Here is a 25,449-nt window from a genome sequence, read left to right as displayed (position 1 = left end):
AGAATCATCTGGAACAGCTCTATTCAGAGTGTGGTCTAAGAACTGCAGGCTCTCCAGGGAATTTTTATGCCTCTAAAGTTTAAGAAACACTGACCTGGAAGCTTGTTGAAACACATACTTTCTCCCAGTCATTCTGATTCAGTAGATGGGACCTGAGCATGTGTGATGCTGATGCTGGCATCAGGTTATCCTTTGAGCAGCCCTGCTCTAAGCAGTTGTCCCTCTGGGGTTTGGCAGGGGAGTGGGCAATGAGAGGTGCTAGGGGAGTGGACAGTGCAGGTAGCCTTCCTGGACTGGAGGAGGGAGAACTTGATCTGAGTCATAAGGGAAGGGTTGGGTTAGACAAGTGGAGGTTATTTGAGACAGGAAGGATGGGATGAAGGATGGTGGTGGGATGAGCTCCCGGCATATTTGACTGAAGTAGAGCATTCGCATGAGGTAGACCTTGACTTGTCCTGCCGGGGCCTGGAGAGACCTATCTGCTGGCAGCTCTCATGCATCCTCCCCGAGGAAGAGGCTGAGAGGCAGGCAGGAGGCAAACAGCCTTGCTCTGTTTTGCGGTCCCTCCCTCTGGTGGGACTTTTAAGATCCATGTTCCTCTCTATTTGTCCTCTCCTCGTCCCTTGGCCCTTAGGGAGTCCCATGTGCCCTGGGTTCCTCACCTCCCAGTGTTTCTGATATTTTCAATCTTTATTTGCTCTCACCAATGGTTCATGGTCCACACACCAAATCTGGGGGCTGGCAGGGAGTTACAGGTGCTCAGATATCCCTCAGCTCCCTCTGTCCATCTCTACAGAAACTGGGGGGGCTGGTTTACCTACTGAAAATGAGGCTTGAGTTGCCTCATCACCCAAGCCTGCTCCTTCAGTGCCCTTCGGAAGTGCCCGTAGTGTTTGTTTTTGCTAACACCCTCCACTAATGAAAAATGGGCTCACTTGGTGAAGCCTGGGCGTGCTGCAGACTTGAGACTTGGGCTTGTCCTCTTCATCTCTAAGCAGAGTCTAATCTAAACTCAGTCTCCCTCTTAAAAATACTTCCTGCCAAGCTCAAAAGGCCAAATCTGGAACAATTTGAACAGCAAAAAGAATAATGAGAGTACTGGATTATAGGCCATAGAATAAAATATATATCGACAAGTGCACACTTAAATAAATAATGGAATACGTCAGTAAATGGGGGATGAAGGGAGCAGTAGCATTTGGATCAATACATGTAGAAGGATTGAGAGAAATAGAAAATCCTGATTAGGCAAACACCACAGTAATAATTGTTTCAGATGACATCTACTGATGGATACTAAAATTAGTGGGCCAAAGTTTGAGGAGAAACAGGGTATTTATACAGTCTCAAAGTTTCTCTCCCAAGGCTATTAACTGCAAAAGGAAAAATAGTGACATTACAGTGAAGAAAACTTATAGACACCACCTTCACCGCATGGTCAAGGTTAACATCCCCAGTGATATGGACATATGGACATTGTGGACCCCCTGATATGATGCCCCGAGAAGGGGTATTAGGGTTCTCCAGAGAAACAAGCCAATAGGAGATCTAGATATAGATATCTAGATCTATCCATGTCTATTTCTCTTCTACAATAAAGTCATATTGACTCATACAACTGTGGAGGCTGACAAGTCCCAAGATCTGCAGGGTGGGTTGGCAGGTGGAGACTTGGGAGGGCTGATGGTGTAGTTCCAGTATGAACTGGCTCAAGACCAAGAAAGAGCCAATGTTTCCATTTAAGTCTGAAGGCAAGAAAAAGCCCATGTCCCAGTGCAGAGGCAGTCAGGCAGGAGGAATTCTCTCTTACTCCAGGGAGTCAGCCCTATCGTCCAATAAGGCCTTCATCTAATGGGACGAGGCCCACCCACATTAGGGAGAGCATTCTGCTTTACTCACTCTACCACTTAAATGTTAATCTCATCCAAAACACCCTCACAGAAACACCCAGAATAATGTTTGACCACATAACTTAGCACCCATAGTCCAGTCAGGTTGGCACATAAAATAACCATCACAGAAGGGTTCATAAAAATGCATGACTACTCTAATTATTAACCACCTTAGACAAACCCAAGTTGATGAAAATTTTACAAAATCACTGACCAGTATTCTTTAATAAGAGTGTCAAGGCTATGAAAGACAATGCAAGCCTGAGGAGATTGGAGGAGACTAAGGCAACCTGATAACTAAATGCAGTGTGGGATCCTAGCTGGTACCCTGGAACAGAAAAGGATACTAGTTGAAAAACTAATAAAATTTGAATGAAGCCTATAGTGCAGTTAATTGTATTATATTGATGTTAATTTTTTAGTTTTGGTAAACGTACTATGGTTAGCTAAGATGTTAATCTTAGCAGAAGCTGCTTGAAGGGTATACAGAAAGACCGGAGGATTTCTTAGTAACAGAGGGTATTTTTATATTCTTTAAATTTATAACTGTCTTGTGTGTATATATACATATAATTGTGTATCTACCATGAAGGCTAAATTCTATCCTTTTTTTCTTTTTGGCAAGTTCCTTTAAAAACCCTTAGACTTTTGTTCTTTTTTTCCTTCTGTATTCTGTGTTCCCTCCTGACTAAAGCATCCTTTTGTAAACGTCCACAGCTCAACCCTCTTGCTGTTGCATGGAGGGTCTTTATCTCTGAGGTGGTTCTGCTCACGGCATATTGTACAGAGCAGAGAGCATCAGGCTGGGAGTCAGGAGGCCCAGGTGCCAGCATTTTTAGTCTGGTTCTGTTACTGACTCAGTACCCTTCCGGTTTTAACATTCTGAGTCAAGTGGCAAATTTGGGCTGAACACTATATGCGGTAGTTGATGTACGGATCCAAATGATTATGTTTAGTATTTTTTCCCTTTTATCAAGGTCTTAAGTGCTCAGATTTCCTAAGTTTTTATAAACTCATGTACGTTTTTTCCTCTTGCCCCCCAAAGTCTTTGGAGTCTACAACAGAATTCACAATTTACTCTGGCATTTCCCTTAGACTCTTTCCTTTTAGCCATTTAAGGAAATCAGCATTTTGGGGGGCCAGGAAGCCAGTGTAGCTCTCCTTTAACTTGTTTTCTCCTCTCTGAAACTGGGTCATATGTGTAAAAGTGAGATTTGAAACAGGGCTGTCTGAACTGAAAGCTTCTATTGCCCTGAGATGGCTTTGAAAGGAGGCTTCTGGTGGAAAGATGGATAGAATCTACCAGATGGAGAGAAGTGGGGGGCACAGATGGGTTTTGGGGGGCAGAGGTGTGGCAGTGGGAAGCATGAAGTGTGCTGGGAGTGGAGCTGTTCTGGGTCTGCTGGGGTAAAGGAGGATGAGGGATGAAGCTGGAACATGGGTGGGAACAGAGTGCGATGAGCCTTGGATTCCAGGTTGAGTTTGGACTGTATTTCATAGCCCATAAACCATTGAAGGTCTTTGTGAAAGGGAGTGCCACAGTGAAAAGAGTGTCTTACAGATTTAAGTATGGGTGGGATATGGAATGGACCGGAGAAACAGAGGTCTCTCCTCATGAGTGCTGGTGTTTGATGAGTTAACCAGATACGGTGCTAAGTGCTTTACATGTGTTATGTCATTTAATTCTCACAGTAGCCCTAAGAAATACCCTTAATAGCATCCCCATTTTCCAGATGGGAAAGCTGAAGCTTTGCGAGGTTAGTTAATGACCAGGCTTTCCGTAGTGAATAACAGTGGTGACAGGATGTGACGTAGGATGGATCCGTTTCCACCTGGGCTGCCTCTTTATCCTGCAACACAGTGGCCTGGGGACGACCTGGGGCAATTGTAGTGGGTAAGATGTGATAAGTCCAGGTGATAAGGCCTGAACTAGGTCAGCCGTGGTAGAAAAGGAGAGCTGGGAGCGGCAAAGTGAGACATCCCTGTATGGGAGCCTGATCCCAGGGCTGGGTCTGCAATTTTAAAGCTTCTCTTTATGTTTGTTTCCTGCTGGTGCTCAGTGGTGAGAACTTTGCCAAGACCATGGAGACATCATGGGAAGCCTTGCCTCCAAACTTCCTAAGTAGCTTAGGCTTCTTGTTTCTCCCGAGGAAATGAATTAATTTAATAAAGTAAGTGCTGAGGCTGGGTGTGCTTGGCTGGGGTTACTAGAGATGGTTTAAGCAAACTTCCAGGTGTTCTCAAGCACCTCAGACTTTAATGGCTAGAGTTGGAGACAAGGAGGTGCCTCTGGAGGTCTGGGGGTGATCAATTCTTCCTTTTTCCCAGGAACCCCCTCTCTCATCCACGTATCTTGATATGTTTCCAGTTACTTCCCTGCTTTGCTGTTGTATGGGTTGATATATCACAGAATTGTTTAACTTGCTTTACTTTTGTTTCTAGTTATAAGTCAAAGGGGGTACATGCATTTGGTTTTGCAAAGCTTTTTTTTTTTTTTTTTTTTTTTTTTTTTTTTTTTGCGGTACGCGGGCCTCTCACTGCTGCGGCCCCTCCCGCCGCGGAGCACAGGCTCTGGACGCGCAGGCCCAGGGGCCATGGCTCACGGGCCCAGCCGCTCCGCGGCATGTGGGATCTTCCCGGACCGGGGCACGAACCCGCGGCCCCCGCATCGGCAGGCGGACTCCCATCCACTGCACCACCAGGGAAGCCCTGGTTTTGCAAAGCTTTGGATGCACACTTAAACGGGCATATAATGGGTGCGTGCTGAATGCTGTTGTGACGTAGTGGGACGGTGAGGGCTGGCCCAGTGACCTCTCTCTGCTCTCTCTGCTGCAGGTGATAAGAAGTACATCATGGGGCCCAAACTTTCCACTCTAGACGCCACCGTCTTTGGACACTTGGCACAGGCAATGTGGACCTTACCCGGGACGAGACCTGAGCGGCTGATAAAAGGCAAGCCCTACAAAGCTCTTCAGGTTTGGGGAGTCGCGGGGGGCGTGGAGGATGGGAGCAGCACAATGGAGAATCCCAGGCCAATGCCCCTGAGCTTGGCTGTGCTTCATGGAGGCGCCAGGCCGTGGTGTGTGGGGCCAGGGTTGGTTTCCTGTGCTCAGGACACGTAGAGGCCGAGGAGAGACCCGGCTTCTCACCTGCCATCTCGCTCGGACCATGTTCTTTGCAAAGCTGACACAAATCCTGCCGCGTTCTACACCAGGGCTCTTCTTCCAGCTCCTTACGTAGTGGACTTAATACTTGTCACTGAAACAGGGCTTGCATTCCCCCTAGTGCCCTTGTTTTGTTGGTCTCCCTTACTTTCCTTTGGACTGTAGTGGCTCACCAGTTTCTGGTTTATCCAGCACTGCGGCAGCCGTGGTCGGGTGGGGCTGATGAGCTCACTGCCCATCTCACATGCTCCTTTTGAATCTGAACTGGTCTCAGATATTTCACACGTGCGTATAGGTACGTATGATTCTGCGTCATTTGAGTTCAAAGCACTCCCTTCTCCTTTTCCAGCGGGGTGTCTGTGGATCATACGCGGAGAGTAGTAGAGCTGGAAAGTTCAAGATAGTGGGAAAATGGGGAAAGTGTCAACAAATGCTTTGTAAGTCTAGTGCTATGTGAGGTGTTATTATTGATATTATTATACATGCATTTTGACTAAAGAAATGGTATCTTTGTTGTGTGATCTTGATGTAAGGCCCATGAAAATTACAATTCTAAACTGGAGGGGTCGAAGTGGGATGAGTGGGACCGGAGCTAGAGGATGCACATATGTGTGGGGTGGGGATGGGAGTGGTTGCCAGAAGTAAAATTGGCAGTGGGGCAGGGAAAGTCAGCTCAACCTGGGTTGATGTCAAGGGACCAGATCTTCATGTGTGTATGTGTGTGTGTGTGCGTGCGTGCATGTGCGTTGGAGTGGGGTGGTGGGATGTACATGGCAGCTGGGGCCTCTGGGAGAGGCTTCCTCTGCCTTGATGAATGGGAACCATTTTGAGTCGTCTCTGGTTTTAAACAGTACCTAAGCAAGTGCCCAGGGCCTAGGAATGTGGGCATCAAGGTTCCATATTTCGATTTGGGGAAGGGGATTGACAAGAGTTAGTCAGGATTTTTATACCCCAGCTGAGAGACTGGAGGTGTACCTGAGATCACCAGTGAGTAACATATAGAGTACTCTTAATTAATGTTGGATGGACTGATGGATGGATGGATGAATGGATGGATTGAGGGATGGATGGATGGATGGAACCAAGCAAGACAGAATCATACAAGAAACTGAGGCAGGTGAGCAAGTCATGTGTGGTAGTCGTGGGTGGGTGGGTGGGGAGGTTGGTGAAGTCTATAGGTGTGTGTGTGTGTGTGTATACTCATGTGCATGCCCAGAGATTCAGAACAGGCTAAAGGCAGCAGGAGTAACTCTCCAGATTGGTGGGGATGGGGCTCTAGATACGTTACCAGACTTGGTTGGAATGGATCAGGCATTGGCTGAAGGTCTTTTAGAACAATAGCTAGGTGGGGACAGGGATAGTATGGACTTATATTTAATTTCCTAAGTGATCAGTATGGAGGTGTTCCTTGTCTTGTGATGTGTTGGAAGTTATCTAAATTGAATATGTTATCATATTGGTGATGTTTGTAGCACTTAAAGTAGTTTCCCTTTATTTTAGTCAGGTTTTCCATGGTGGTCTAAAAGATAGTGATTCCTTTTTGTTCATCTAGGGGTGTGTTTTGTATTTACTCTTGCTTCCTGTTTCTTTGTACTCCCTCCTTCCCTACCACACCACCTTTACACACTTATGAGTACACACACACTCACATCTACTCATATGCTTCTATACCCACATGCCGTGTACACACTCACTCGTACACATACATTTACATTTCTACCCAAGCACATACACACACACCCTATGCATACACACTCACACACACACCTTATGTGCACACACACACACACACACACACTACAGTTGACACTCAAACAACACAGGTTTGTACTGCATGAATCACTTATACGTGGTTATTTTTCAGTAGTAATGACTACAGTACCACACAGTCCATCTTGGTTGAATCCACGAATGCGGAGGAACCTTGGATACAGGGGACAAACTCTAAGTTCTTTGCGAATTAACCCCCATGTTGGTTAAGGGTCAAGTGTATTGAGGTCATCTGTTATTTAGTCAGAAAGATTTAGGTATCCAGTATCAGTAGAAATCTCAGATTGTACAGAAACCCTTCTCGAAGAAATGAAGCATCTTTTGTGAATTTATTTATGACTTGGCCCTTTCCTCTATTATTTCCTGGAGGGACTTGAGGCATTTAGTGTTCTTTTTAAATAAATGATCAGTGTTTTTGGAGAATTGATTTTGAGTCCCATGCGGAGACGCACACATTTGGGGGAATCTGATGCTGTCACCTGCAGGGCACTTTGGCACGTAGATGCAGATTCTTAAAATAAGCCGGTAGCTTCCAGCTCTCCATGGGGACTGGAGGAGGACAAATCATTCAAGTGCACAGCAAGCCTCTAAAGCTCATTTCAGTCATTATTCTATGCCCCTTTCTAACCTTTTGATCGGAGCTGCTAATGCAGGCAAACTACTAATTTGATCTCAACTTCTTTCTCTGCCTTTGCTCTTTTTGTGGTGGAGACCTTCAAAGGAGAAGTAGAAACAAACAACCAAGAGTCTGGGTAATTTAGAACTGGCTCACATCCAGGAGTGGAAGTGGCTTGGATCTGACAGTTTTCTGCCTTAGCTTTGGAACAGCCAAGACACTATTGTCCTTGCCATCTGTGTGAGTGTGTGTGTATCAATATTAGCTTTTTGGTCCTAGATATTATTTAAAATAATCTAGCCACACAGGCTACTCTGGGAAACATCCAGAATCATGAGAACTTTTCCTTAATTTAGGTGAGTAGGAGGACAGACTTTGAATACTCAGCAGTTCTTAAAATATACATAATATGTTTGTGTATGATATGAAATGTCATTTCCTTACTAGAGAAAATTTAGAAAAGATAGAAAAGTTTAAAAAAAATAAAATTAACTTGTGACCCCATCACCCGCAGAGAATATCCGTTAATATTGTGGCATGTTTCCTTATCTTTTATCAAGTACATGTATATATGTATGTTTAAAAGTTGGGATCATTATGTTGATATAGTTATAACCTGCAGTTTTTTTTCAAAAAATTATTTATATTTGGCTGCGTTGGGTCTTCATTGCTGCGCTCAGGCTTTCTCTAGATGTGGCGAGCGGGGGCTGCTCTTCCTTGCGGTGCATGGGCTTCTCACTGCGGAGGCTTGTCTTGTTGCGGAGCACGGGTGCTAGGTGTGCGGGCTTCAGTAGTTGTGGCACGCAGGCTCAGTAGTTGTGGCTCACGGGCTCTAGAGCACAGGCTCAGTAGTTGTGGTGCACAGCCTTAGTTGTTTCGCGGCAGGTGGGATCCTCCCAGACCAGGGCTCGAACCCGTGTCCCCTGCATTGGCAGGCGGATTCTTAACCACTGTGCCACCAGGGAAGTCTGTAACCTGCAGTTTTTAATTAACTGTGTATTATGGCCATTTCCCTTGTCATTAAATATTCTTCAAAACAGTGTATTTAGTAGTTGCATAATATCCTATCCCATGGCTACATTGTAATTTGTGTGATTAATCTTTTTCTGGACTTGTGGGTTGTTTCAAATAATTTTTACTAACATTCTGTATTAACCACGGTGCCACCAGGGAAGTCCCGAATCTCAGTTTTATTATCAGCAAGTTTTTTTTATTAAAATATAATTGACATACAGTGTTATATTAATTTCAGGTGTACCACATTCAATGTCTATGTCCATTTTGAAATGATCACCACAATAAGTCTAGTTACTGTCATCATACAAAGTTAATACAATATTATTGACTATATTTCCCCATGGTGTACATTACATCCCCATGACCTATTCTCTTTATAACTGCAGGTTTGTACCTCTCAACCTCCCCCATTCATGTCCCCACCCCCCGACCTCCCCTCTCCTCTGACAACCACCAGTCTGTTCTCTGTATCTGTGAGTCTGGTTTTGTTTTGATTTTTTTGTTTGTTTTTAATTAAAAATTTTCTTTTTTTTAAATTAATTTTTAAAATTATAGTTGATATACAATGCTGTTTTTCTAGTTTTTTTATTATAGTTTTTTTTATTATAGTTGATTTACAATGCTGTGTTTCTGCTGTACAGCAGAGTGAGTCAGTTATACATACACTGCTTGTTTGTTTTTTTAGATTCCACATATAAGTGAAATCTTATGATATTTGTCTTTCTCTGTCTGACTTATTTCACCTAGCATAATACCCTCAAGTTACATCCATGTTGTCACAAATGGCAAGATTTCATTTTTTATGGCTGCATAATATTTCATACTATGTATGTATGTGTGTGTGTGTGTGTGTGTGTGTGTATCTTCTTTATCCATTCATCTATCAATGGACACTTTGGTTCCTTCCATATCCTGGCTATTATGCTGCAGTGAACACAGGGATGCATGTATCTTTTTGAATTAGTGTTATTGTCTTCTTTAGTAAATACTCAGGAGTGGAATTGCTGGACCATATGGTAATTTTATTTTTAGTTTTTTGAGTAACCTCCATACTGTTTTCCATAGTGGCTGTACCAATTTACAGTCCCACCAGCAGTGCACGAGGGTTCCCTTTTCTCCACACCCTCACCAACACTTGTTATTTCTTGTCTTTTTTAGCAACCCTCTTAATGTGGAGTCACATTTGATTTTTTTTTTTTTGCGGTGCGCGGGCCTCTCACTGTTGTGGCCTCTCCCGTTGCGGAGCACAGGCTCCGGACGCGCAGGCTCAGCGGCCATGGCTCACGGGCCCAGCCGCTCCGCAGCATGTGGGATCTTCCCGGACCGGGGCACGAACCCATGTCCCCTGCATCGGCAGGTGGACTCTCAATCACTGTGCCACCAGGGAAGCCCATGTTTGATATTTTGATCAAAGTATCCTTATTAGAGAATTGCATGTGGATTTGGCACTCTTTAAAATAGACATGGAGAGTTGGAGAGCCTAGAAAAGTGAAAGTAAAGCACAAAAGGGAACGGGTTCTGTCGCACAGCTGCTTGCCCTGGAGAGCCGTACCAAACCCAGAGAACCTAACACTGCTTTTCTGAATTTGTAAGGAACACAACCTTGTGTGTTTTAAGAAAAACAAACACTGTTCAGCAGCTCTTTTACCATCAGTTATTTATTGTATGTGGATTATTATTTTTTGGCTTATTATTTGATAGAGTAAAAGGTGGAAAAAATGCTGGATATCTTTGAAAAACATACACATATATGCCCACCCCATACTCTTACTGTTCTCCATTCAAAGTGTTTAGGAAGAGGTTGTGGGGGAATTCAGGTCTCAGGGAAGGGCTGGCTCAAATGATCTTTGCTGGTCTTTGTATCCTGAGATCTGTGAACTAGCTTCAGTGAGACTGGGGAAGGTGGGAGTGTCCTCATTACCGCATTCAAGTTTGCTAAGAACTTTTTTTAAAATATTTTTAAAAAATTTTATTTACGTATTTATTTTTGGCTGCGTTGGGTCTTCATTGCTGCACGTGGGCTTTCTCTAGTTGTGGCAAGTGGGGGCTGCTCTTCGTTGCGGAGCACAGGCGCTAGGTTGGTGGGCTTCAGTAGTTGTGGCACATGGGCTCAGTAGTTGTGGCTCGCGGGCTCTAGAGCGCAGGCTCAGTATTTGTGGCGCATGGGCTTAGTTGCTCCACGGCATGTGGGATCTTCCCGGATCAGGGCTCAAACCTGCGTCCCCTGAATTGGCAGGCGGATTCTTAACCACTGCGCCACCAGGGAAGCCCTGCTAAGAACTTTTCTGAAGAGGAAATGTTCAACGTCCTTGCTGCCTGTGTGACACAGCGTTATAGGGAGCAACGAAAGACACAGCCAGCACCTACCACAGGCGTGGAGCCAGGAGGTGCTGAGTAAATACTTGGAAACCAAAAGAATGTGAAGAATGTGTGTGAGCGCCAGCCCTAGGTTTTCCAGATATTGGTTGGTTAAGAACCCAGGGCTGACAGTGGTGCTGGGAAGAATTGGAGAAATATAGGAAAATAAAAGGAGTCACTTTTTTCAAAGAGCCATGGGGAATATTTCCATTTGAGAAACTCCAAGAGAAAAGCTCTTTATTCTGTCTGGGAGTGTCCTTGGGGTAGAGGGCCATTTGACTTTCTGATAAATATCCTTTCAAGTTGTCTGAGAATATCAGTAATCACTCATTAGTCATTTTACTAATTTATTTTATTGGATTTTTAAATTAAAAAGGTAATACATATTGTCACAATAAGTTGAATTAAACAGGTGTATTTTAAAAGATTTATTACCTTCCCCTCACCCATGTCCAGTGTCACTCCCATAGAAAACAAATATTAAGGATTTGGAGTGAACCCTCTGTGCCTTTTTTTTTTTTATATACAAATTTACATACATGTATATAGCTGTTTTGGTTTATTTTTATTGATTTAAAACTAAACAGTGGAATTGCATTATACACATTACTTTATAACTTGTTTTTTTCACTTAATAGAATATTATGTCTTTTTAACAGTTGCCCAATAGTCTATAGAATTGATATACCAGAATTTATTCAATCAATCCCTACTGATGGACATTCAGGTGTTTCCATCTTTCTTTTCTTTCTCTTTGTTTTTATTGACATAATACTGCATTCGGCATCCATGCTCATCTATCTTTACACACTGATGATTTTATTTTAGTAGAATAGAGTACTAAAAGTGGAGTCCTGAGCCAACAGATAACTGAATTTAAAATTTCACTAGATAACATCAGATTACTTTCCTAAAAAGCTTATAGCAATTTATACTTCCACTAGCCATGTAGTATAATGCCTGACCCTCCACACTGGATGGTATTAGACTTTTTTACCAGTCTGATAGGTGACATTATCTGATTGTTGAGTACACTTTGAAAGAAACCCTGCAGTTTTAAAAAAATTATTTCACAAAGTTTACATCTTCAGTATAGGCATTTATGTTAACATGGGCATCTCTCTCTCTCTCTCTCTCTCTCTCTCTCTCTCTCTCACACACACACACACACACACACACACACACACATTACACATAGCCTGTTTCTACTGCTGACTTTTTTCATTCTTTTTGGCTGGTAGCACATTGAGTGGGTCAGCTGGTGGAGAATCTCGGAACAAGCAAGGATTGGCAAAACCAGATAAATGGAGAACTCAACTGTAAATTTTCCCTCTTCGTTTCACTCTTTTTATCAGGGGCAGGATATGAGGATGGGCATGTGAGCTCGCAGCCCTTGCTTATCAAAAAGCACACCCTTTCTTCACTGTGTGATGGAGGGATCTCTTCTTCGTGACAACCCATTATCTTTGAGTGACAACACCTGTCTCCTCAAAATTCTTGAGACTCCAGAAAGAATTACAGAAAAATATTCTGTAACAGGTAGTGGGAAGCTATTAATTCCCAGGCCAGGCTGTCAGCTCATCAGGAGAGAGGCAGAGTCCAGTCATGGTGAAGGGAATGGAGTCTGGAGACTGCTTGTGTCTGAATCCTGGCTCAGCCACTATATAGTTACGTGACCTTAGGCAAGTTAATTAACCTCTCTGTTGCTTCAGTTTTCCTATTACAGATGGAGATATTAATAGCTCCTGCCTCATAGGATTGTTGCCAGGACTAGGGATGGGAATTAATATAATTCAACAATAAATAAAGCACTTCAAGTAGTGCCTGGTACATAGTAAGGCCTATATACATGTGTGCTATTATTAATTTTTATTATTGCAGACTGAAGGGGTTCTAATGTCACACAGTCATGAAGGGGGCAGCTCTCCTGGAAGAAAGGTAAAGAAACAGGCTGTAGAGAGAATGGCTACAAAAGAAGTAGAGACAGTCATATATTGTGTAGATCCCATGGACATTGTGACTAGATTCTTACTTTCTGGGAATGGACCTGATTGAAGCAAACAGGGTTGTCCCCAGGGCCTGCTGTGAAGTGACCACAATTCATCTTTGATATTCCCTGCCCCCAATAGCCCCTTGCTGCTGCTTCTGCGTCTTTATCTAATTTTTGGTTACCAGCAATACCTGGTGAGGCGTTTTGTAACTGCTTCCCTGAGGGAGAAAATAAGGGAAAGTTTTGCGTGCATCTGCCCAAAAAGGAGCAATGATATTGGCTTCTTAGCTTCCGAGCGCGTACAGAAAGTCTTCGAGTTGGGGGCAATCAGAATGGACTCATATAAATGTGAGTTGAACTGTTTTGATCTGAGAAGACTGAAAATGGTGACCTGGAACCAATACAAATCCACTGGTTTACAGGATCCATGAAGCGGGGGGATTTGCCTTATTATGTTTTGTAATGGATGTATTTAAGCAGAACAGCAATCAAGTTTTGAAAAATTTTAGTGGGAAAATGCTTATAATGTTACAGGAAGTGACAGGTAATGATAATAATGACAATAAATAAATAGAAAAAAATACTGAAAGAAATCACACCAAAATGTTAATTGTGATTACCTTGGATTGGTGAGATTATAGGTGCTTTTGTTTTCTTCTTTATATATATATATATGTATTATGTATATTTATACCATTTCTATATACAGACTTCTAATTTTCCAAAATGAGCATATATTATTTTCTCTGGTAGAAAATAAAATAGAGTAGTTACAGGCTATAACCACTAGAGCTGTTGATATAGAAACAGCCTAAATGGCTATAATAGGGGATTGGAAAAAACAAAATGAAACTGTGGTACATCTGTATAATGAAGTACTATGCAATTATCAAGGTGGTCATGGAGTGAAATTAAAAGGTTTACATTATATGTTGCTAAGTGAAGAAAGTAGCATAGGAAACAGAATATATAGTAAATGCTATATAGCAAATGTAAATATATGTAAATGCACATATAAATATGTAAATTTCAGGAAGAGTTTAAATGAAAATGTTATGGCAAATGGGATTATTGGTAATTCTTTTATTTTTTGCTTATCTGTATTTTCTCTTTTCTTTTTTTTTTTTTTTTTTTGTATTTTCTAATTTCCTGCAATAAAACATGGACTACCTACACAACAAGTGAATGTTTATATAACTTTAAAAAAAATAAACATCCAGAGAATATTCTTAGGGCAATAAAGTCCTATAAGAGACAGTGACAAATTATATACTTATGAGGAGTGTTGCCATCTGGTGGATCAAAAGCAAAAACTCACCGTCTTTCTACATTTTTCATTTGGAATTAGGAAATGAAAGCCACATACCGTGCCGTATTTCAGATGAATGCCTGGACAATTTTAGCAACTTAACGAAAATGTTCCTTTGATTCACAGGAAAAAGAAGTAGACCAACGACCAAGCCCAACGAACCCAATCGTGGGTGCACTGTTGAATTTTATTTAAAAAATAAAAAAATCTCTGTTTTACGAAATATGTTTACAGGCATGCTCGTCCATAAAGACAATTCTGAGTTACCTGTTTTATGGATGATTCAGGGCAAAATTTCCATCCTAACCTAATTTTTTTCAACTAGTTGGCGTACTGACCAGCCCATAATGACACTACAAATATTTGTGGAATGAAGGATCACTTCTGGCTGACTTAATCCAACTAACAGTTGGTGTGTTTTCATGGGCTATAAATTAATTTAGATATGAACCAGTCGAAGCACTAGTTCTCTTGATATGCAAACATAAAATGATAAAATACTTCACAAAGCCAAATGATGGCAGTTTAGCCACCATTCTGGATAAGCTACCTCCTCTCTTCTCACCACCATCAGACTCACTCGGAAATTTCATTCAGCCCATTCACTGAATTTAACCTTCCCACTCACCTTTCTCCTTCTGTGTATAAAAATCTAAACATTTTGACAGTGCCTCTGTGGAAAAACATGGTTAATGCCTACTCTACCCCATCCTTCTAAGTTTCCCAGAAAGCCAAGTGGCTGGTAGATTGTTGCCTTTGAGAACTAACCCTCGCTTTCCTCACCACCCTGCAGGTGAGCTGATCAATCTTGCCATGTACTGTGAGAGGATAAGGAGGAAATTCTGGCCTGAGTGGCACCATGATGATGACAACACCATCTATGAGTCCGAGGAGAGCTGTGAAGGCAGCAAAACGCATACGCCCCTGCTGGATTTCAGCTCTTACTCAAGGACAGAGACCTTTGAAGATGAGGGAGCAGAGAACAGTTTTTCCAGAACCCCAGACACGGATTTCACTGGACACTCGCTCTTTGATTCTGATGTGGACTTGGATGACTACACAGACCATGAACAGTGCAAGTGACATTCAGCCCTGCTGACCCTCCTCTGTTGGAGCTGCCATTCCCTGGGGTCAGTCCAGTTTCCCAGGTAGAAGTCCATCCGAGCTGGGAGGAGATCTTCGTGCTTGACACAGTTCTCACAAGCTAACTGGACTAGAGCAGCCTTATTTCTTTTTTGTACAAACAAGACACAGAACCATTCCGATGGCTCCATTTAAAACAAACAGGCAGAAGAAAAAGTCAGCATGGTTCCTGAAACCCACTTTTGTTTTCATTAGAAAACTAAGATGGTGTGGTAGAGCAGGTGCAAGAGCAGGTTGTCCACAGATGGTGTGTACATCAATCCCCTGCAACCCGAGGGCTTAGGTGCAAGATGGATTCTTGAACATCCTTCATCCAGCAGGGTTCAAAGTCAGGAGAGATGTCGTCAGAAGGAATGTAGGAGATAAATGTTCTATGGTGGCTGCTTGTTATTTCCTGTGTGTATATTGTATGTTGAGATATAAGTCAAATAAAATCCATAGATATTCAGTGAACACCTACTACGTGCAAAGCACTGTGCTAGGTGCTAGCCAGTATGAGTTTTGTCCTACGCCCTGCCAGTGGCTAGCTGTGTGATTCTGGGCAAGTCCCTTAATTCTTGTGTGCCTCATTTCCCTCACCTGTAAAGTGGGGGTAACAATAGTCCCCACCTACCTACCTCACAGGGGTGTTGTGAGGATTCATGTGGTAACATACGGCGCTTTAAACCTCTCGGAAGAGGTGTGACATAAACACATTTTATTCTTTAACGTGCTTCGTGTGTGTGGAGATTGGAGGGCAAAGGAATTCCACATCTAGGCAACAGTGGCCACAGTCACTCGCCCAAGCGGAGCCAATGGAACACACACCAAGGCACAGTTAGGACTCTGTCATCATCCTCTTTGTGACCTTGCTTGAATCGAAATCTTTTGTTCAAAGAACCTTGGAAATGTTTCTACAGATCATCAACAGCTACAAACAGTCTTCAATTCTACTGTACGTTTGCAGAGAAGCCTTTCTTTCGTTGCCTGAACGCACACTGGAACCTTGTCCTTTGTTGATTCTGGAGTGTTAAGTTGCCTACGTTTGGTTTACTTGGGGGAATAAAGCTCAGGAATAGGATGGATTTAATAGTGGTGAAAGGGAAAGGATTTGACTGATTTTTGTAAGCAGAAGCTCGCCAACTTGTAATGTCTTTTTTGAAAACAAACCTTGCAAGATGTATTGGAAAGATGAAGTAGGAAGAGGATCATTGTAACGGGTAGCAGAGCACTTTGTGCAGTGTGGACCCTATGCAGTTTTATTAACGCAACTTTTCTGGTGTTCTCAGCCATTGTCCGGCGAGGGGAAGGCAACGCTGAGGAAAATCTTAATGTTTCTTAAGGATTTTTCCTCCCCTCCCCGTCCTCTCTCTCCCTCCCCATAGAGCCCCTGAACTCTTGCGGTTACTGTGTTGACTGAGGCACTCCATCTCTGAAGACATAGTTTTGGTTGACTTAGAACATTTTCTAGTGAAATATGGGTTGAAGATCCTAGGGTGATGGCTGTGGATTTGGGCTTCTGACCACAACTGACTGGGGAAGGGTTATTCCTTATGGGGTTAAAGAGGAACTTCTTAAAAAACAGCGTCTTCTGGTAAGTTCACGTACTTTACTTGAAAAAGACTCTCTTTGAATATGGTTTTGACAAAATAGTCCTAAAATGCTGTGGATTCACAAAGAAGTAAAAGGGGGAGAGTTTTTGAGGTTATTTACCATTTAAGCAACAGGGTAGGGCATATGTAACTGGGAAGAAATGCTGAAATACCCTAAGCTAGACACTTTTATGCCACAGAAAACTCAGTTGTTAATATCTTATTAAAGCCCTTCATCTTTTGAGAGGACTGTTCGATGACTAATAAGAATGTGTTGGAGGATGTATGAATGGTTAAGCCTGTTTTGTTTCCAGCATCATTTGGACTGTTCACCTCTCCTCTCTCTAGCTTAGTGTGTTGCAAGGCCAGCTGGTGGTAGTTCTGTGTGACAGGGAAGCTCCTGGCCTGAAAATGTGAATGTAGCGAACAGGTAAACTGTGGACCAATCTCCACAAAGACTGAGTTCCCCTTTCTCCACCCTCAGCTGGAAAGAGTTGTGTTTGAAATTTTGTCTACAGTTTATTCTTCCTGTATAGCACCAAGTGTGCTGTATCTTCAAGCCATGAATGATTAAGTTATGAGTGTGCAGAAGTCACAGATACTTTTTATTGTGTGTTACTTGGAGGGCAAGTCCATGGAGAGCCAACATTCAAAGTGAAGTTGTAAGACCTTCATTCCTTCTTTTCAGGAGCCTCCCGCAGGGACTTGAATGGACGTTGCTGGAGTCCTGGGTACTCCCTGACAGCTCATGACCGGGTATTCAGCATTTTGTATGGGTAACTTGATTAGGAACCCTAGAGTAGACCCAGGTTTTACTTTCCCAAAGTTGGTTATGGAAACAAAATGACCAAGACAAAACCCACTGTGGAGTGGGTGACTGATGCACTCTTGATTGGGAGGCTTTAATGTTCTGTGCTTCATTCTAAAGCTCTCCAGGTTTGAAGTGTTCTCCAAGTTGATGAACAGGTGCTACTTATAAGAAAAATAAGAAATTAGGGGATATTTTGGTCATCTGGCTTACTTGTTCAAGTTGTGTATTTCTTTTTTACTGGAAGGTAACTTAAGGAAATGTGATCTTTAATGGTAATAGATGCTTTGGGATGGACAGAAGACCCATGGGCTACCTGTTCTTTTTCTTACCTCTCACTGTAAAATTAAATTCTGCCCTTCTCTCCGCTTCCCTTTGCCTCACCCCACCCCGTCTCCACTCATCAGGATGAAGGAGCGGCATCACGCTTTGCCCTGCATAAGCCAGAGTAGATACAAGGATGATCTAAATGTACACAGAAGTAAACGATATTGTCAGAGGTTCCCATTTCTTGTTGTAACACTCATGAGTTGTGAATAGTGACACTACCAAGGCCACATGCTACGCAGATGACTGATCACAGACTTAGAGCAACTGGACTTGAATCAGAACTGCAGTCTGGTCCTCACGTGAGCCCTGCCTGTGTGCACTGAGGTATGAGGATATGTGTTTGTGAAACAACTAGGGTTCAAGGAAAGGAAGCGTTAAGAGTTATAGCCGTGGGGGTCTTGCCTAGGTTATTTGAGAGAAAGTATAGACTCATAGAAATGGATAGCTGGGCCGTGGATTCACTCTAGAAAGCCATATTTATTTGGAGGACAGGCCCGGAACGGAGGTCTTTCACCTTGCCTTTTACAGGGTTCTTCCCATTACATCACCTTGACTTGGGTTCTTTTTAAAACCCACCTCCCCAAGAGGTCACTCCATGTTCATAGAACCAGCACATCCCTAGTCTCTCTCTGACAGTGCTTGGAATTCTCCACTCTTGTCCCCTGTATCTCTTCAGCCTGGTCTAGGCCAATTCAAAGGATCTTTCTTCGGTATCTACTCTGTGCAAGGCGCTGCTGGGCTCAGTGAATGATACCCAGAGGATGTCCAAGTCACCAAGACTCTTCATTCTCGGATTATATCTTTTAAGGAATCCATGCCCATATGGTCTCTCACTGGGTATTTAGTTACTCACTGGTGAGTTGATAGCCACCTACCCTGTGCCTGGCCCCAGGATCCACACTGGATATAGATACAGTGGTGAACAGAACAGACGTGGCACCCTGGTTTTAGGGTATTCTCTTTTACCTAAGCTTCTGTGTTAGCCTCTTTTACGTGCTTAGCCACTTCCCTGATCCATTCCACTCATCACCACTAGATTAATGTTTCTAAAAAGCTCTAATAGGGCACCGTATTGCTCCAGGCTGAAGTATTCCTTAGAACCTGGTGTTCTCACCTCTTTCTTCACCTTGTTTCCTGGGGCTCCTCCACGTGGTCCGTCCAGTGCATCCAAGCTGGTCCATTTGCCATTGCCTAGACATGCCTCATGTACCTGTGCTCATGCCAGCCCTCTCCTGAAATGCCTGCTCTTCCTCTCCACTGGCGCAAGTCGTATGCACCTCACAAGGCCCAACTTGGTCAGTTCTGCAAGAAGAGGTCTCAGCTCATTATAATCTCCCCTTCCTCTAGAAACACAGCTCCCATCATTTCCTTCCCTGAAGGCTGCATGGGAAAGGTATGCCCAGAAAGTGGGCTGTACACTAGAAAGTAATGGTTTTTAATTCTTTTGTCTCCATTGATAATCTGATTCAAGTCCTATGCCCTAGTCCAAGAAAAATATGTATATGCAGATATATGAAATTTTACATGTAAGTTCAGGAGATTTAGAGACATCTTGACATTATCCGTGGATTCCTTAGGGGGTTCATGGACTGCAGGTGAAGAAGCCTTCTTCTAAAGAGTCTTTAAAAGTCACTGTTGGGGCTTCCCTGGTGGCGCAGTGGTTGAGAGTCCGCCTGCCGATGCAGGGGACACGAGTTTGTGCCCCGGTCCGGGAAGATCCCACATGCCGCGGAGCGGCTGGGCCCGTGAGCCATGACCGCTGAGCCTGCGCGTCCGGAGCCTGTGCTCCGCAACGGGAGAGGCCACAACAGTGAGAGGCCTGCGTTCTGCAAAAAAAAAAAAAAAAAAAGTCACTGTTGTTTAGTGTTTGTTCTTGCTTGCTTTTATCACAGCCAGACAGGAGACAAATTGGAATGGGATGTGCAAGCAAAAGTGATCTCTGTCATTATCCCCGCGGAGAGTGTGCTGAGTGACAGGGGAGGAGGATAAGGCCTCTCACATTAGTTGAGAAAATATCTTTGTTTTGACAAGTGTGGCATTTTGAAAGTGACAGGGTTTCATTGTCATCGTCATTGTCATCTCCCTTCCGACCACCCAAAAAGTTGATTTCGCAAAATCAATTCAGGGCCAGGGGAGCTTCCCTTCAGCCCTGAAACCCACCACTTCTGCTGACCGACCTGGGCTTAAGGTGGGAGAGAAGATGCTGGATTTTTCCTTACAGGAAAAAGTTCTACACAATCAGGTTGTTCTGCATTAATTAAGCAATTAATTAATTCTTAGAACAGTTGAGTGTATTTTCAATAAAAGGATGGTGCCTTTTGTTGATAGGGAACAACTCAGGTTCTTCCTCTTGTTCTTTTCCTTCCTCTTCTCCTTTCTCCTGACCCGCGCCCCCCCCCCCCTTCTTCCTTTTTGTTTTCAGGGCGAAGCTCCTTTCGTATGACCCAGGATCCTTTGTTCTCCTTTATATGTAGTGCTGTTTAAGATGAACACAGACTGATGAAGGTACATCAATGACAAATACTTCTTGAGTCTAAATGCTGAACTCTGGCAACCCGTTTCTAACAGGTCCGGGATCGACGGCTTGACCTTCCTTCACTTGCTTCTGGTGGCCTGGATGCAACTTGCAAAGTTCAAAAGGACCCCTTGGTGGATGGGACCCCTCCTCTGGCCGGCAAAACCCTTGCTAGTGCCAGGAGTAAATGCAAATGGATGTGAGGCTTTCCTCATTTCAATTTCTTACCAGAAATTTAGGTTTTTAGTCCCTGACTTTAAAGAATATCTTGAAGATATTTAATATTCTTTAGTCTTTAAGGTAACTGGAACCAGCAGCACATTGACCTTGCACCTTTGAGAAGGTTACAGAGAATATGAAAAATAGCGTAAAAGGAAGCAACTCACTGTTCTGGGGCTAACAGTGTGACCTTCTCAACCATTCTGGCTCTTGCCAAAGCAGGGAACTTGCCCCCAGACCAAAGCTTCTCTGAAGCTTCTGCTGCTGGCTAGACCATTAGGATGGTCTCAGCGTTCAAGAGGATTATTGCCCCTAATTGTCAAATTTGTAGACAGTAAAGGGGACCATTGCAATAATAAGACAACTTAGGAATGTGGTCCAGCCAGCACCAGCACTCTTGATTATTTCCGTGGGGAAACAAGTTATCTAGAGCAAAAGATTGGTACAGTACTTCTGGTGTTCAGTACCAAATAATTTCAGCAATTAACTTGATGGCCTTCTTGAATATTTTTCAATTGCTGTTGTTCCTAATTACAGCTTTAAATATTTTGAAACAATTCACTAACTATAGAGCAATATATATTTATGATGATATTTCATTTTATGAAAAGTAGTATTACTAAATATGACCAATTCACCTCCTTCCCCCCATCCATTGGCAAGCATCCTTCCCTCCCCACCCCCCCCACCCCACCCCCCTGCTTTTTTTTCTGTTTTACTTTTAGCTCTAGAATAGAGTAACTTTTATTTATCAGTAAAATTTAAACCTTCTTTAGCATTAAAAAAAAAAAAAGTTACCCCGTGGCTTTAAAAACAATAGGATTTAGCTCCTGAATTGTCAAGTTAATCAGCAGTGGCTAAACAGATAGCAGAGGGAATGTGATATAATTGGAGGCTAGAAAAGAGTAATGCTTTGGGTATTTACTACCTCCCTCCCTTAAAGAAATACGACAATCTATGGACTTTTCTCTTTAATAGTTGTTCAGAATTGGAAGTGTTCTCTCATATTTGCTTCTAGCCCCCAACAAGAGATCACATTTGGCTTATTAAAACATCAACGATGTCCAAATGATTGTATTTTTACCTTTAACAAATTATATCTGAAATTTTTTGCAGCAATAAGACTAAAGATAACGCTCAACTTTTGGAGGGATCTCTGCTTCAGTAGGGGCAACATGTTTGTGTTACTTCTGTCAAAATGATTTTACCTCGGGCTTCCCTGGTGGCACAGTGGTTGAGAGTCCGCCTGCCGATGCAGGGGACACGGGTTCGTGCCCCGGTCCGGGAAGATCCCACATGCTGCGGAGCGGCTGGGCCTGTGAGCCATGGCCGCTGGGCCTGCGTGTCCGGAGCCTGTGCTCTGCAACGGGAGGGGCCGCAATAGTGAGAGGCCCGCGTACGGGGTGGGGGAGGGGGGGAATTTTACCTCAAGTGATCAGTCTCACAGGATCATGCTTATTGTAAACATGTTTTTTTCCCAGCGATCTGTACCCTGCTGAGTGTCTGACAACTCCACCGTTGATGAGGGTGACGGTTCCTCGATGGTGGTGATTGAAAAGATGAGGGTCCGAGTCCTTCATCTGGTGGTATTTGAATTTCACTGAGTGGGAGGAGAGAAGGAATGATGAACAGATACTGGGGCTTCAAGCAACCACGAGGTGTGGCTGTGTTAGAGATGTGTCAGGCACACTGAACGTTTTCTGGGTGGTGGCATCTTACTAAAACCATACAAGGGATTACGGGTTTAAATCAGAAACAAATGCAGTCTGTAGGGAAGGATTGTCTGTGAATATCCTGTTCATCTTTGTCCTGGTTTCTGGCTTGTTCTCCCGGTTTGCCCCGCCTGAGGCTGGGCCTGGGAACTGGAGGAGTGGTCCCAGGGTGTTCACTCCTTTGATTCCGGAACTTCCTTCTAGTCTCTCAGAAGTGTTTGTGGCATATAGTTGCCATTTTATGATAGAAAATGTACAGAGTATATTTGTATATTCGTTTTATAGAAGACCTTTAAATGTTTAGAGACACCCCAAAGGATCCCTGTATAGGCAGTGCGCTCCAAACCTTTGTGCCACTGACCTCATCAGTAAAACTATCTGAGCATGCCCTGCAGCTTATTTATTTATAAACACACACACTGCTCTACTGATATGTTATATACATTAAAAACCATAGCAAACATAGAAATTTACAAAGAATAATCTCTACTCAATAGAGTTTAGAGTATGGGGCCAGGAAGGCTTAGGCGTAGCACCCAGAATGTGGCAGTTGGTAACGTTGGTGGGAAAATGGATGTAAAATAGGCATGGACGCATGATTTTAGGTCAAGGTTATTCATTTATTCATTCAATCTTTTTTTTTTTTTTTTTTTTTGGCCATGCCGCACAGCATGCGGGATCTTAGTTCCCTGACCAGGGATGGAACCCGTGGCCCCTGCAGTGGAAGCGTGGAGTCCTAACCACTGGACCTCCAGGGAATTCCCCATTCATTCATTCTTAAAACAGGCATTTTTGGTTAGGAGAAGAAAAGAGTGAATAATTAGATATGACGTTTACAAGAGCTCTTTTAAATTCTGTTTTTGGGACCACTTGATCTAGAACGTCTTGTCAATTCCTGCAAGATTTCCCAGGACACTGATTTAAGCAAAACAAGAAAAGAAAGGAGGGGGAAAATCCCCATTAATGCAGATGCTGGCTCTAATGCCTGAGAATTTCTGAATCTGAAAAGCAAGTTTTGATAATTCCTGGTAATCATCATCTCACTGATTATGTGTCTTTTTTCTTTCCTTCTTTCTTTTAATAGATCTTTATTGGAGTATAATTGCTTCACAATACTTAGTTTCTGCTGTACAACAAAGTGAATCAGCCATATGCATACGTATATCCCCATATCCCCTCCCTCTTGCGTCTCCCTCCCACCCTCCCTATCCCACCCCTCTAGGTGGTCACAAAGCACCGAGCTGACCTCTCTGTGCTATGCAGCTGCTTCCCACTAGCTATCTATTTTACATCTGGTAGTGTTCATATGTCCATGCCACTCTCTCACTTCGTCCCAGCTTCCCCTCCCCCCACCCCGCGCCCTTTCTTCTATTTGTTTATTACCCTGTGTCTCCAAACGTGTGGAAGATGTACGGATTTATTTTCAGATATCTGAGATAGGAAGGACCAATGTTGGTGTGATTCAAACCCACATTTCAGCTGCTAGGGGGCTGATGGGTGGACACTGCCTGGAAAACATTTACCTGCCCCATCTGTTTTGCGAACACAATGAATAGCATCTTGCTGAACGAAGGCCTCGCCGTGGAGGTGTTTATTTCTGGACCTATGAGTTACGTTAGCAGTTATTGTTAGTAGTTTATAAAGCCATATTTAAACTTGTACACTTGACTGTAAGATAGATTGGAATTGTGCACTATGTTGATTACTGTATATAAACGTGGAAATTCTGTATATTTGGTCTTAATGCTGTATGTATTTGATGTGTAAATGATAACTAATGGATATGAAATAGCTGGCTGTGAATGTCTTTATTCCAATTCACTTCTCTTTTGCAAATTTGAATGTTTAAACTTTACACCCATGGGGAAAATCTGAGATTTTTGCATCTAATATACTGTTAAGTGGTGGTCTCAGATGATTGGGAGAATATTTTAGTCGTAAGGCTCTTGTATAATTAGAACAGAGGTAATGAATTTTTTAGGCATTATGACTTTCTGATAGAATTTTAAATGAATGTTTTTTAAGTAGAAAAACAGGTCTGTGGATGACGTTGTCTTTACTCTCCTGCCTTTGTTTCATGTCCAGTGTTCCCGTCGGAGCCCTGTAAGGACTGATGTCCACTGGCAGAGAGAATAAAAATAGGTAGAGAGACTGGAACACGTGTGAACCTCTACTGTGGCGTCTGGGCCTGATGATAGACCAATTTTCCTTCTATATAAATATGTCTCAATTAGTTTTCCCAACTGTTCAGTGAAGTAATTCTGATTCCCATTTTGCAGATGAGGAAAGAGGCTTGGGGAGGTAAATTAGGACAACGTGGCTGAGATGCTCAAGTTATATATATTGGGATCAGAGATTCACAGCGAGGTTTTAGAAACACAAATCTTATTACCGTTTCACACACACGTGCCTGGCAAGGAACCGCGAAGGATAGCTGGGCCTGTGGGCATTTCAGGATGGGTAGAGACATCCGGGATGTTTGAAATCTGATCTACAAATTTGACCAACTATTATTCAAATGTTAGCTTCTTACCATGTAGAGCAAATTACATTAAAATCCCCAAATCCCAAACTCCCCCAAATATGGGGATATCTATTAAGTAACAAATGAGAGAACCCCCTAATCCCACATTCTAGAGATAATGGTTTGGTTTTTATCCTTTTAGAACTCCTTTCTCTCTTGACCTATAAATCCTAACTATTCAGCTCTGCTTGTTAATAACACAGATGCCGACTGGAAATGCTTTGGGGCAAATCTATTATATATCTACTTCTAGAACATGTGTGAGGTCTTACCCTCAAGCTTGGTGTCTGTACCTTTATGGAAGCTTTATTCTCCTTGCTTTCAGGAGGAAGGGGGTTGTTTGCCCTTCCAACGCGCAGTGCTCTCAGAAGTGTTAAGAGAAATACTTTGTGAACAGTTGTACCGAATATTGCATGAAGCCATTTTTCACATTTTTGTCCTTCTTTCCTTTTAGGGCAGAGACAGCATGGTCGGCCTCCTGTTCTCTCAGGGGCTACCTGTGTTTTTTGTA

General features: G+C 43.0%; 1 protein-coding gene across 16 annotated transcripts in view; it reads left to right on the top strand.

Moving 5' to 3' along the window:
- FAXC (failed axon connections homolog, metaxin like GST domain containing) overlaps positions 1 to 25,449 on the top strand; it is a 120,795-nt gene that overhangs the window by 64,012 nt on the left and 31,334 nt on the right. For 7 of the 16 annotated variants that reach the window (XM_033867578.2, XM_073789456.1, XM_073789453.1 and 4 more), the window contains 2 exons: positions 4,728 to 4,844; positions 14,910 to 23,605. In XM_033867578.2, coding sequence (XP_033723469.1) covers positions 4,728 to 4,844; positions 14,910 to 15,199 — 407 coding nt within the window. In that variant the 3' untranslated portion in view covers positions 15,200 to 23,605. Of the gene's footprint in view, positions 1 to 4,727; positions 4,845 to 14,909; positions 23,606 to 25,449 lie in introns of those variants that run through there. The other 9 variants (XR_012324763.1, XR_012324759.1, XR_012324758.1 and 6 more) reach the window with 9 other exon arrangements.

This window comes from Tursiops truncatus, chromosome 12, assembly GCF_011762595.2.
Source record: "Tursiops truncatus isolate mTurTru1 chromosome 12, mTurTru1.mat.Y, whole genome shotgun sequence".
NCBI lineage: Eukaryota > Metazoa > Chordata > Mammalia > Artiodactyla > Delphinidae > Tursiops > Tursiops truncatus.
This window is presented reverse-complemented; position numbering and strand designations above follow the sequence as displayed.